General features: G+C 54.8%; 5 protein-coding genes across 5 annotated transcripts; 2 read left to right on the forward strand and 3 right to left on the reverse strand.

Moving 5' to 3' along the window:
* Positions 1-928: 928 nt before the first annotated feature.
* B0T15DRAFT_521515 (uncharacterized protein) lies at positions 929-1,538 on the reverse strand (the record flags this gene model as incomplete). The annotated part of the gene is made up of 2 exons (XM_062868569.1): positions 929-1,197; positions 1,254-1,538. Coding segments are annotated over 2 exons (459 nt in total), but the record flags the coding sequence as incomplete, so codon positions are not given.
* A 91-nt stretch (positions 1,539-1,629) lies between these two features.
* B0T15DRAFT_482472 (mating-type protein MAT alpha 1-domain-containing protein) lies at positions 1,630-2,496 on the forward strand (the record flags this gene model as incomplete). Its single annotated transcript, XM_062866104.1, has 2 exons — positions 1,630-1,744; positions 1,793-2,496. The coding sequence occupies 2 exons, from the start codon at positions 1,630-1,632 to the stop codon at positions 2,494-2,496; spliced, it is 819 nt and encodes a 272-aa protein (XP_062727238.1).
* Positions 2,497-4,213: 1,717 nt separating this feature from the next.
* On the reverse strand, positions 4,214-7,812 carry B0T15DRAFT_76275 (ANTH domain-containing protein). Its single transcript, XM_062871294.1, has 4 exons — positions 7,661-7,812; positions 6,953-7,575; positions 4,487-6,897; positions 4,214-4,404 (listed from the first exon to the last, which is right to left on the reverse strand). The coding sequence occupies exons 1-4, from the start codon at positions 7,690-7,692 to the stop codon at positions 4,318-4,320; spliced, it is 3,153 nt and encodes a 1,050-aa protein (XP_062727239.1). The 5' UTR covers positions 7,693-7,812; the 3' UTR covers positions 4,214-4,317.
* A 608-nt stretch (positions 7,813-8,420) lies between these two features.
* On the forward strand, positions 8,421-9,569 carry B0T15DRAFT_482474 (autophagocytosis associated protein; the record flags this gene model as incomplete). Its single annotated transcript, XM_062866105.1, has 3 exons — positions 8,421-8,923; positions 8,992-9,460; positions 9,516-9,569. The coding sequence occupies 3 exons, from the start codon at positions 8,421-8,423 to the stop codon at positions 9,567-9,569; spliced, it is 1,026 nt and encodes a 341-aa protein (XP_062727240.1).
* Positions 9,570-9,724: 155 nt separating this feature from the next.
* On the reverse strand, positions 9,725-10,816 carry B0T15DRAFT_490071 (uncharacterized protein; the record flags this gene model as incomplete). Its single annotated transcript, XM_062866650.1, has 1 exon — positions 9,725-10,816. One exon carries the CDS (start codon positions 10,814-10,816, stop codon positions 9,725-9,727), a length of 1,092 nt encoding a protein of 363 aa, XP_062727241.1.
* Between the last annotated feature and the right edge of the window lie 535 nt (positions 10,817-11,351).

Raw genomic sequence — 11,351 nt, forward strand, 5'->3', positions numbered from 1 at the left:
CAGGTCACCGTGACAGTTACCTTGAGGAGAAGTCAGCAGTGCAGATCGGGCGAGTGGTAAACGTTTGGTGGGAACGCTGGAATATTTCAGGAATAGGAGTTTGAAATTGGTGGGGTGGGAAGGAATTGAGGGAGGACTGGAAGAATATTATAGATTGTTAGCATAGGATCCAGGACTACACCAATTGGTGTAAAAAATAGAGTGTCAGACTTGAGATTTCACCAATTGGTGTAGATTAAACACAGGATACGGGGCATATGGCCAGATGTGGAAGGTGGGGCACCAACCAGGTTGACCAATTATGTACATTGGCCTATACCATGGCACGGTAGGGTTCCACCGTCATAGGCCGGTACCTTGACGTTTTAGGGCCGCCATAAACTAATCTCAGAGCACAATCACGGGTCCTTTACGACAGACCCTAGGATAACATTATAAGTACCTTGAAAAGTACTAAGTATCCTGCTTAGGATTCTTGCTATCTGCTAGGAGAGCTAAACTACTAGACTACAAAGACCTTGAATCATGTTGCGGCGAATAGAAGGTGAACAGCGACCAGAACGAGCAAGTTGATATAGTTCATAAGAGTTTGGTTTATTCTTACGGTTAGCATATTTAAGACTACAGTCCCAAGAAGTGAAGATCTCAGGATCATGCGTATTACATATGCAACTGGTGGGCCCAACCAATCGTGGCTATGCGCCTGTGTTTATCTACAACAATTGGTGAAATCTCAAGTCTGACACCGAATTTTTAAACCATTGGGTGTCCTGGATCCTATGCTAAAATCATTAGTCCGCCGACATTATCTTGGCAGCGCAAGAAAAGACCGATCGGATTCGATTTGTGTCCCGGGTACTTGAGCAGTCACCGTGACATTACCTGATTCGGGGCATCAAGGTAACTGTCACGGTGACCTGCTCAAGTACCCCGGGACACAAATCGAATCCTGATCGGGTCTGTTTTCTTGCGATCACCGACTTCAATCGCAATAATTTCCATCAACCGACTCGCGGTCAACGGTCAGTACACATGGCGACCTTGATCGCTCCTGACATGAGTCCCGCTATGGCCAGAGCCATGGGCATAAGATACTGGAATCGTCTCGCCACCCAGCTGGGACATTGGAACAAGTTGAACGTCGTCATCATGGATGATGAGATGTACCAGCTCATGCCGCTCCAGGCCAAGGTTGAGCTCGCTCGTGAGATGCGGTAAGTTCCTTTCAATTTCGCATCCTGATCTCAGCTCACAATTGCATTAGAAACTTCCTGCGCCAAGATGTAATGTATGCCCAGGATGCAGACAATGACCAAGTCTGGATTCTCGGTCCCAAGAAAGTCATTAAGCCGCACCTTATCGTGGTCGACAAAATTCCCATCTGGGATCCCAAGAAGAGAATTATGCCGCCGAAGCCCACGACGAAGCTTGAGAAGATTCCGCGTCCCCCGAATGCCTACATCCTTTACCGCAAGGATAAGCAAAGCGAAGTCAAGGCCCACAACCCCGGCCTTCACAACAACGAGATTTGTAAGTAACTCCGCGTTGATTCCCTGTCTCCTGGGCTAACAATCCACAGCGGTCATCACGGGCTCGATGTGGAAGGATGAGACCCCTGAGGTCCGAGAGATGTACCACAAGAAAGCCACGGAAATCAAGGCTAAGAGAATTATGCCGCGAATGATGGGGGCCGTACCTCAGCAGCCCGTCAAGAAGAAGGTAAACGGGTTTATGGGATACCGTGGTAAGTTTTCCGTATCATCTAATTCGCGACCCACCCTAACGTCGTCAGCATACTACTCGTCTCTCTTTTCCCAGCTCACGCAGAAAGAGAAGTCGCCTATTATGACGGCCCTTTGGAAGCGCGATCCGTTCCACAAGGAGTGGGATTTCATGTGCTTAGTCTATTCGGCGATCCGCGAGTTTCTGTCGAACGAGAATGTCTCGCTGCAGACCTGGATTGAATCCGCTATCGGGCACATGGGGATTGTCGTCCGCGACAACTATATGCGGACCTTCGGCTGGTCGGTGGTGCGGCTCCAGGACGGTACGCACAAAGTCGTGCGAAATCATCCTCGGACTGTCCAGAGCTTCCTTCAGCCGATGAACGGCCTCGGTATTTTCATGAAGTGTCTGAATAATGGTCTTCCGATTGCTGACCCGGTCCCGATCATTTCCAAACTTTCTGGTCTGACCAACGACGTCATTTGCATCAACACCCACCCGGGAGCTGCGCCGCAATTCACCAACACCATGGAAGAATTCCGCCAGTTTGCCAGAACTCATCCGCAGCTCGCAATGTCGGCGCTCTGGCAGGTCCCTGTAACCCATCCTCTCATCACTCAGGGTGTCAGTGTGCACAATGTTGAGGACCTGCCTGCCCCCGGGGCGGAACTTGACGATGCGGAGCTCGATGCGATGATTGATGAGATCTTCATGGACACATACGGGCCCAACCATCCATACTTCACATCCCGTCAGGCGAACAGTGCCTAAGGTAAACCTGATCAACCACCACCTACCAGCTACGCTCAGCAGATCAGTGATGCTAACACAATACTACCAGGCTCTCCTTGAAGCACTCTACATCAAGCAAGTGGCATTTCATCCCGGCATGAGATTGCGGTGAGCAAGCAAATCGACCTTTGGCGATCCGCACGGTTTTTCGAGAAATCAAACATGGGGGCCTCTGTCAGTCCCTCGGACCTGACGACATCGGCAAAGGACTTGATTGCGGAGATACAGCCACCTGCTCTCCGTCGACCCTGTGGTACACACCGTGCGAACAGTTTGCGTTTTCCTTTACGGTGTGGCTTGCGGCATGGTTTTCAGTGCTTTCTGCTAGCTGTTTCCACCAGAACAGTCAAGAAAGCCTGCTGCATATGGGCCACCGTTTTCATCATCTTCGGTCACAGCACAAAACATCATTTCTTACTCGTCATCTGCCCGCGGATCAGAGACAAAGACGACGGATGGGGGAAGGGACGGAGAGACGGGAAGCGGACCTGGCTCTGACGGATCAGACCTACCACGTCAAAGGAAATCTGGAACTCCTGCAGGCAAAACACACATCACACATTCCCCATTTCCTTTTCTGCATGTACACTAGTCTAGAGGAATTCCACGGTTACACAGTAAACTGATGACCCATACTTGGCACACGTTCTGCAAGGGATGAGTCTCAAGGGGCGACCTGTCGTCGATTTAAGCTGCATGGTTCCACACGCTAATGCGCCATGCGGATCCACAGCGGTAGGGATCACATCAGCCGCAGATTCTTGGCTCCTTGGGCCTGCTTTTGGTTCGTCTGGGTGGGGTTCTCGACCGTGCCGGGCTCCAATCCAGCCTATTGCCTTACCGCTGATGAATGACCCTGCTGCGTTGTTTCGCGTGCTATGCAAGAAAGTCAACTGCAGCGATTGATGTGGCTGGACCACAACTGCGACCCAAGGACGACACCGGGATTTTCAACGTCAGCGCACAATTTCTGGTTTCTTCATTTTGTGTGGCGACTCCTGGCGAGCTTCAGTGCCAGCTGCCCAAGGGTTAGGGGTCCAGGGCTTTGTTTGCTTCCCGTACCCTCCCTCACCTGACTCGGTGATGAAGGAGGCAAACTCAAAGAACCGGGGCCGCGAATGACCGATATGTACTAGCTTCCATCCCGATCAAAGTCGGGACGAAGCACAGGATAACATATGCAATAGCGCACCGTGACAGAAGGGAAACGCGGTACCATGTTGGCCTACACAATACCTTGCTACATAGCCGCTCCCCCGAGGAGACATCACACCGCACCGCCTTTGCATGGCTCACAAAGGGAAGATGTGTCATTGGGCCGACAGTGGTTCTCGTGGACCTGCAGAGGGTCTTGGAATGCGGGGTTAATGTGGGTGAGTTTGGCTCCGGCCGCGGTTTGCGATCCGCCGGCACCGGATGGCCGCAACGGTCCCGTCTCATGGAGCACTGGTCTGCCAACGGTTAAGGAATGCCAACGATTGGCACCTTTGCTCCTACAGTCTGAACTCTTCTGTTGTGTCATGGACTCAAGGTGTATGTTGGCAATGTTTGCTCTCTTGCAACGCCAGGTTCATTCCAACGGCACTGGCTGAGCACGGGGATGGTGTATCCGTAAACGTCGGACGAGAAACGAAATGTCCAGCAGCAGACATCAAGTATCGATCCAATTAAATACAGGGAATTTGTGTTGGACAAAAGAATTTTGGATAGGAATCAAGCGCTGCTTCGAGTTCCAACAACGGTCCCCCAGGTGGTATGTATGTACTGTACATACCGAGGGATGCGCTAGAGCCGATTGTCCTACTCCTCCCGATACGATATCTTGCGCATCTCGCCGAGCCGGTGACGGGCAGCAGCCAAAGCATTCTCGAGTTGAAGTATTTCCACCTGCGTTGCGGAAGACTGGTCAGCGAACGACTGGCGGGGCCCCAGAGCGGAAACGAGAAGAGAAGAAACCTGGGTGACATACCTGCTGATCCATCTCGCGCACCTTGAACTCGTGCGCTCCTAGCTTCGAGTAATCGACCTGGTCCTCGTCGGCATTGCGGTCCTTGATCATGCTCTGGACTTGGCGAACGAGAGCGCGACAAGCGGCACCGACCGCTTTGCTGGCTTGCTCCAAGTTCTCTTGGCTCTTGCTCATGAAGCCAGCCTTGACACGACTTGCGGCCACAAGCTGGGCCGTGGATGCAGCCACATCGTTGGATGCCACGATCAGCTGCTCTGGGCTCTTGCGGTTAGAGAGAACGCCATCGGCCGTTTCGATCAGCGTGTTAGTCGATGATGCGACTGCCTTGGCGGCCGAGATGAGACCTTCCGTCCACCTGTTGTTCTTCTTGTAGAACGCCGTCCGTGATGACGAGCCTCGTCCGGCTTGCACAATCTCTTGCTGGGTGACGGTGGCAGCCTTGATGAGCTGCGCAATGGCCGTAGTAATTGCCATGGCAGCGTCCAGGATGGAGTCGTGCACGCGGAGCTCGTAGGTCGAGTACCCATCACGGGGCTTGTTCTTTAGTTTGTTCAGACGAGCCACCGCTGCTTCAATGGCATCGGCCGCCTTGCTCAGCTCTTGGTCGACGATCTCGCCCAGGTCGCCCTTGTTAGCAAGCTTGCCAAAGCCTGGTGCGAAGCCCTCAACCACCTTGTTGAGCCTCTGCAGATCCATCTGCACCTCGTGGTTGCTGTTGATAACAACGTCCGTCTTCTGCAACGGATCCATGCCCTCCAACCGGAAACTCAGCAGGCTGCGGAAAAACTTGACTGTTGCTTGAGCGGACTGGCGGGCGCCATTGATCAGAGAATCGCTCTTTTTCTCGTCGGTGGCTAGACGAGTGAGACCCTTTGCATTACCGCAAACGTCCGCTATGGCACCGGCAAAGACATTGACGTTCTTGATCAGGTCTGCGTGGGTGCTACCCGGCCCGTCGGCGATGAAGTTGTTGAAGGAAGTCGCAAACTCGGTGGCGCTGGCAGACGCTTTCTCGATCTGGGAGAGAACGTACGAGGGAGAAGCGTTTTGGTTGCCGGCCTGCATCGTAGAGTCAAGCTCGTAGATGGCATCATCGACGCGCTGTACCGCTGCCTGGAGCACCGAGTCGATGATTTCGTTGATCTTGTCCAGCTGCGCAAGGACCAGGGCATCAATCTGACCGTCGAGCACTTGGTCCGTAGTGCCCTGATTGTTTTTCAACTCATTGAGCTCAATCAACGTCTGGTCCATGCCTGCCTTGTACACCTCGAGCTCTTCCTCTTTTTCGCGGAGAAGCGCCTCGAGGTCTGAGCTGCCGTCCCTCAACTTGGCTTGGGCTTCCTCGAGCGCCCGAGACTTGTTCCGTAGTGCTTCCTCGAGATCCGCCATCTCGCGGTTGTACTTGGAAAGCATCGTGGAGAGCTCGTTGCCCTTGCTCCGCTCCAGGTTGTCTGCACGATCCATCGCCATCCGGAGCTCCCGCTTCAGCTTTTCCACCTCATCCTTGTTGGAGCCCTGCAGCCTGTCTCTCTCATGCAGAGCCCGATCCCGTTCCCGGATCATGTCCGCAAGCTCGAGGTTCTTTGTCTTGATCTCGCGCTCCAGTTTCTCCCGCCGGTCAATTGCTTCTTGTGCAGAAGCAGCCTTGAGTTGGACTGACTTGAACTTCTGGAGCAGGTCAAGGTGCTCATGGCGGAGTTGAGAGTACAATTTCGCCAGCGCTTCATACTTGGTCCTCCAAGTGTTGACCTGCTCCTGGAGGGCACGGATTTGGTCATCCTTGCTCGACACTTGTTGGCCGTAGTTGTTCTGGATCTGCTGCAGTTCGCTTTCAAGAGCCTTCACCCGCTGGTCGTATTGCTGGAGCATCAGTTGGTCGCGCTCATACTGCGCCCGGGCACTGAGATTTTCCTGCTCAAGCTCGGCCAGCCGGCCTTGCGTCTGCCACTGTGCCTGCTGAGCCCTCAAGGCCTCCTGCTCCCGTTGCTGCTGCTCCAACAATCGCCGCTGCTGCTCTTCAAACTCGCGTTGTGCCTGAAGCTGGGCCTGTTGTTGCGCGAGCAGGGCTTGCTGCTGCTGCGCTTCCAATACCCGCTGCTGCTCCTCGTATTCCCGGTTCTGCCTGTCGATTTCGCTCTTCCAGAATTCCGAGATCTCGTCCGGCTCGTCATTTTTCGGCACTGGAGGCGGAGTTGGCCGTTTCTCAATCTCCTGTTTAGGGCGCGCAGGCAGAGCGGGCGCGTTCTCGTCCTCTGCCAGGAGGTTTGGCGGATCTTGCGGCAGCTTCGGGATGGTGATGAGACTCGTGAGATACCGGAGATTTGAGCATTCGTAGTAGAACTTGACGAGACGGTAATGCTGGGCGTCGTATCTCTGACGGAGTGGCTCCAAGGCATCGTTGTCACCGGTAGCTAGCCAAGGTCAGCAAAAGCCTGAGACAACAAGTTTGGAATACAAGAACCTTACTTGAGTGCATGGCCCTGAGCATGCTAGTAATGAATTTGTATATGCCATAGCTCTCCGTCACCAGAGGCACAAGGGCGGATATCCTACACTCGTTGTTGCCCACGTTGCGGAAGTGCGAGAAGATCAGCTTCTGAAACTGATCGATCTTGTCTTGCAAGGTCATGAGGTCGGTGATCGTCTCGTAGCCCTCGTTGGGATCATTGATCGCCTTCAGGCTGATATACTCCTCGTACTCAAATGTGCCGTTGAACTCCGGGTGTTGCTTGTGGAAAGAGAGCTTCGATAGCAGGTAGTAGACGTATTCTTTGATTAGGGGGCCGTAACCGCGAACACCCTCGCCGGCCATTCCGCGGTTCAAGCTGTCGATCCACCCTCTGTTCGCCATTGCTTCCTTCAGCGTCACCGGATGGCCCTCCTGGAGAACCTTGTGGACAGTAATCAAGGCCTTGAATGTCTGGACTTCGTCGGCCATGATGGGCTGGACCTTGAGCCCAGCCCAGAACGACTGGGAGGACTTGTGATCCCATGTGTAGACAATGCAGCTCCGAACATGCTTCCGCTTCGGGGCCGTTTCCTCGGGGCTCGTTGCCTTCTTGATGTTGATGGCCAGCTCGGCCTCAGATCTGCGCGCCACCTCTGGTCAGTCTGCGATGCCGGAAGCCGAGGGCGGCATGGGGTCCGGAGGGGTGGGGAGCGGCGCAAACGCACTTGGTATGGTCGAGACTGCGTATAGTGGCCATGTTGGGCACCTATCGATTATGGCCGCGTTGGGCTGACTTGCAAATCAACGCGCACAGGAGGTTCGGGGAGACGACACAGCAAGACGGCAGCGGACAAGTGGAACCATCGATCAGGCCCAGTCAGGGGCACTTTGCGACGACACCAAGCGCAACAGCAATGCCGTGCAGAAATGGACTGAGCAAGCTACCGCTACGGCAATTAGGCCGGACAGAACGGAATGACGAGAATAAATTATCTTGATCACCGGGGTGTCAGAATGTGAACTCCGATGCATCGCCCCCTTATCGTCGTCAGCCTGTCTGGGGAGTCGCTCATGAGAACTGCAGTTGATGGACGAGCAACCACCAATCAGTGCTTCCGCAGCGGAGTCTGGCGGGCCGTAGTGGGTAAGTCAGCTGCCAGTAATGAAAGGCGGAGGACATGGAAGCTTCAACCCCACTTTGCTGGAGCCTGCTGCCAAGACTGCTCTCGTCATCTGCGCAGCGCGCGAAGCTCATCAACTGCAAGGCTAATACTACAAGGTGCTGCTCAACCAAAGCCGTCACGAGGACCTGGACTCATCATATGAGTTTCTGTTTCTGCCGAGCGCATTCTCTCCACTTCCTCGATCATTTCTGATCTCCAAGGAGTTTGCACATCCTCTCGAGCTTTCCGACTGTTATCGCGACTTGTTGACCCCACCCCCGCTCCCTCTACAGCCAGCGGCTCCCGCAAATCATCGCCGAACATGAACCTCTTATATTCAACTGTAAACAGCCTCCGCGACAGGTACACGCCTGTGAGCCATACCTCCACATTCCGCAGTACGGGTGAGATTACACCGGAAGAGTTCCTTGCCGCGGGCGATTACCTGGTCTTCAGGTTCCCCTCCTGGTCCTGGGCCGATGCCGAGACACCGAGCAAGCGAATCAGCCACCTTCCGCCGGGGAAGCAGTATCTAGTGACGCGCCACGTCCCGTGCAATCGCCGGCTAAATGACGATTTTGCTGGCGATGCAGGCCATGAGGAAGCCGTAGTGGAGGGGGGCAAGAACAGCGACGATGATGGCTGGTTGCGAACGGGCGGTCTGAGTAGCTCCCAACCGCTCAAGGTCAAAGAAGTGCGGACGATGGATGATTCCGGGAACGTGGGTGACAGAGAGGTTATTGATGATGATGACATTCCCGATATGGAAGACGAAGAAGACGACGAGGCCATTATCCGAGATGCTGAGGGTGATGGGAAGAACCAGTGAGTGGCGCCGATCTGGAAGAACAACCACCTCCCTTCACTCCAGGCTGACTGAGGACCTTTCGCAGCGGACGAAGGACATATTCGCTCTACATTGTCTACTCGCCATGGTACAAGACCCCCCGGATGTACTTGTCTGGCTATCAGCCCAACGGCCAGCCGCTGCCTCCCCACCTCATGATGGAAGATATTGTCGGCGATTACAAGGACAAGACGGTAACGTTGGAAGACTTCCCCTTCTTCGCCAACAACGTCAAGATGGCCAGCATACACCCCTGCAAGCACGCCTCGGTCATGAAGACACTACTCGACCGGGCTGATGCAGCCCTGAAGTTGCGGAGAGAGAGACAGAAGGCTGGCCAAGCAGCAGGCAGCAGCCAAGGCCTAGAGGGACTGGAGAGTCAGATTGGCAACCTCAGCGTTGGCGGTGCAGATACAGGCAGCGACAACAACGACGAGTGGGAGGAGGTGCAGCACGATGTCGCAGACCAAGAGGTGGCCATTCGGGTGGATCAGTATTTGGTCGTGTTCTTAAAGGCACGTTCTCTATCCCTTTCACTTCCCCTCAAACTGAGCTAACACCGTACCGCAGTTCATTGCCAGCGTCACACCCGGCATCGAGCATGATTTCACAATGGGTGTCTGATGTTCCAGCCCTGTCTATACTCAGGTTCTCTGGCTGTGGTGTAGTTCTCTGGTTTGTATTCAGTTCATTATGGATAGATCGGGGCGGGACGGGCAAGCGGAAATCGCAGGGACGTCACGGAGTTAGCACAGATTGACCCATGATGATACAAATTTTCATTGCTCTTCCTCCTCCTCCTCGCTGACTTCTTCCCCCGCTTCTATTGCCTCCTGCCGCTTCTTGGCTGCCCTCTCCCTCTTCTTATCCAGCAGCTTCTGTAATCTCTTAGCCGCATTGAACACCCCATTGGTACCGGCCCCGCACGCTGCGCAGCTGGGGTCCTTCCTGTATCTCTTCAAGGCGCAGCTCTCGCAGAAGTAATGCCCGCATCTCGTGACGATAGGCGACTTGTACGGCCCCTTGCAGAGGATGCACGCGAACGGTATGTTCTCCAGCACGGCCGCCTCTTCCTCGTCCTCGTCTCTGTCCCCTTGCCCCTGGCCCCCAGCAGCCAGCTTCCTGTCCGCGCTCGCCACCACCGTCCCGCCCAGGACCTTCTTCCCCTTGGTCACGTTCTCCCACTCCTTGTCCAGCTGCCACCCGTGCGCGTAGTCCTCGCGCGCGTGCAGGAACTTGCACGAGTCCCCGAAGCCGCAGAACCCGGTCTGCTTGTAGTCCTTGCACACGTCCGGCGCCATGTCGGTGATGGTGATGGTCCGGATGTTGGTCGGCGCCTTGATGGGCCCCACGGTCCGCTGCGGCGCGTTGGGGTTGCGCTGGATGTAGCTTGTCTGGTTGGCGAGGCCTTTGTAGGTCCCGTCGGGCACGCTGTCCTTGTCGCTGTCGGATTTCTTGGCGGGCATCGCCCGCGTCGAGCCGAGGAGGTTGCGCGTGGAGAGAGCGCCGTCGCCTTCTTCGTCGAACCAGTTGGTCTGCTTGGTCGCTTCGCGCTTGCCGCTGTCGAAGTCGATGTTGCGGTCGGCTTCGAAGACGGTGGCGGAGAGGTCTGCATCTCTGGCCCCGGACGCGGCATTGTCTCTCGACGAGGCGACTACCGCCCCGGTGTTGCGTTTCCTGCGCTTTATTCTTTGACCGGCCTCGTCTTCGGACGATGAGAAATCCGAGTCGTCGCTCTCGGCCGCTGGCGGTGGCGTCGCCGGCCTCTTTCTGATGTTTGCTTTGCCCTTTGCGCCGCGCTTCTTGAAGATGGCAACAGGAGCAATCGGCGCCGCTGGCGCGTCCCCCGCCGTTGTCTCTGTGCCCGCCATGATGGTAAGGCTGAAGTTCAGGTATGAGTTGCGTTAGAGTGGCGGTTTCTGGACAAGGCTGACGTTTATGGACGGGAAGGATAAGTTGACAATGCAAGGTTATGTCATGCCTGATTGGTCCAAGCTCCATACTGTAGATGTTCTGGAACCACGCGATGCTGACAAAAGCGCAGAGAACCCGACAAAGTACGCAGTATAAACACAGGCGAAGACGACTTGGAAAAACATATTCACATGTAGTACAAGGCCCAGCAAGATTCCAATTTAGTTTTCTCATTCAGTCGTCAACCCTACCTATCCCATCTGTCTCCTGATCTGCGCACGACTCTCGTACATGCTCTCACTCTATTCTCCTCTCCTTCAGCTTCCGGACTAATCGATCAGCGAGAGCGGCGGTCCAGTGCCCGCCAACACTTGTAATCGATTGCCGTTGCGGTTTCCGCTTCCCAGGCGTCCACTTTCTCGGACTAGAAGGAAATCATTCTTGAATCACCAAGAGCTGCAACCAAGCAACCGGAGGAAGCTTCTAACACAA

The sequence above is a fragment of the Chaetomium strumarium genome (genome assembly GCF_033439665.1).
Source record: "Chaetomium strumarium strain CBS 333.67 chromosome Unknown B0T15scaffold_1, whole genome shotgun sequence".
NCBI classification, from domain to species: domain Eukaryota; kingdom Fungi; phylum Ascomycota; class Sordariomycetes; order Sordariales; family Chaetomiaceae; genus Chaetomium; species Chaetomium strumarium.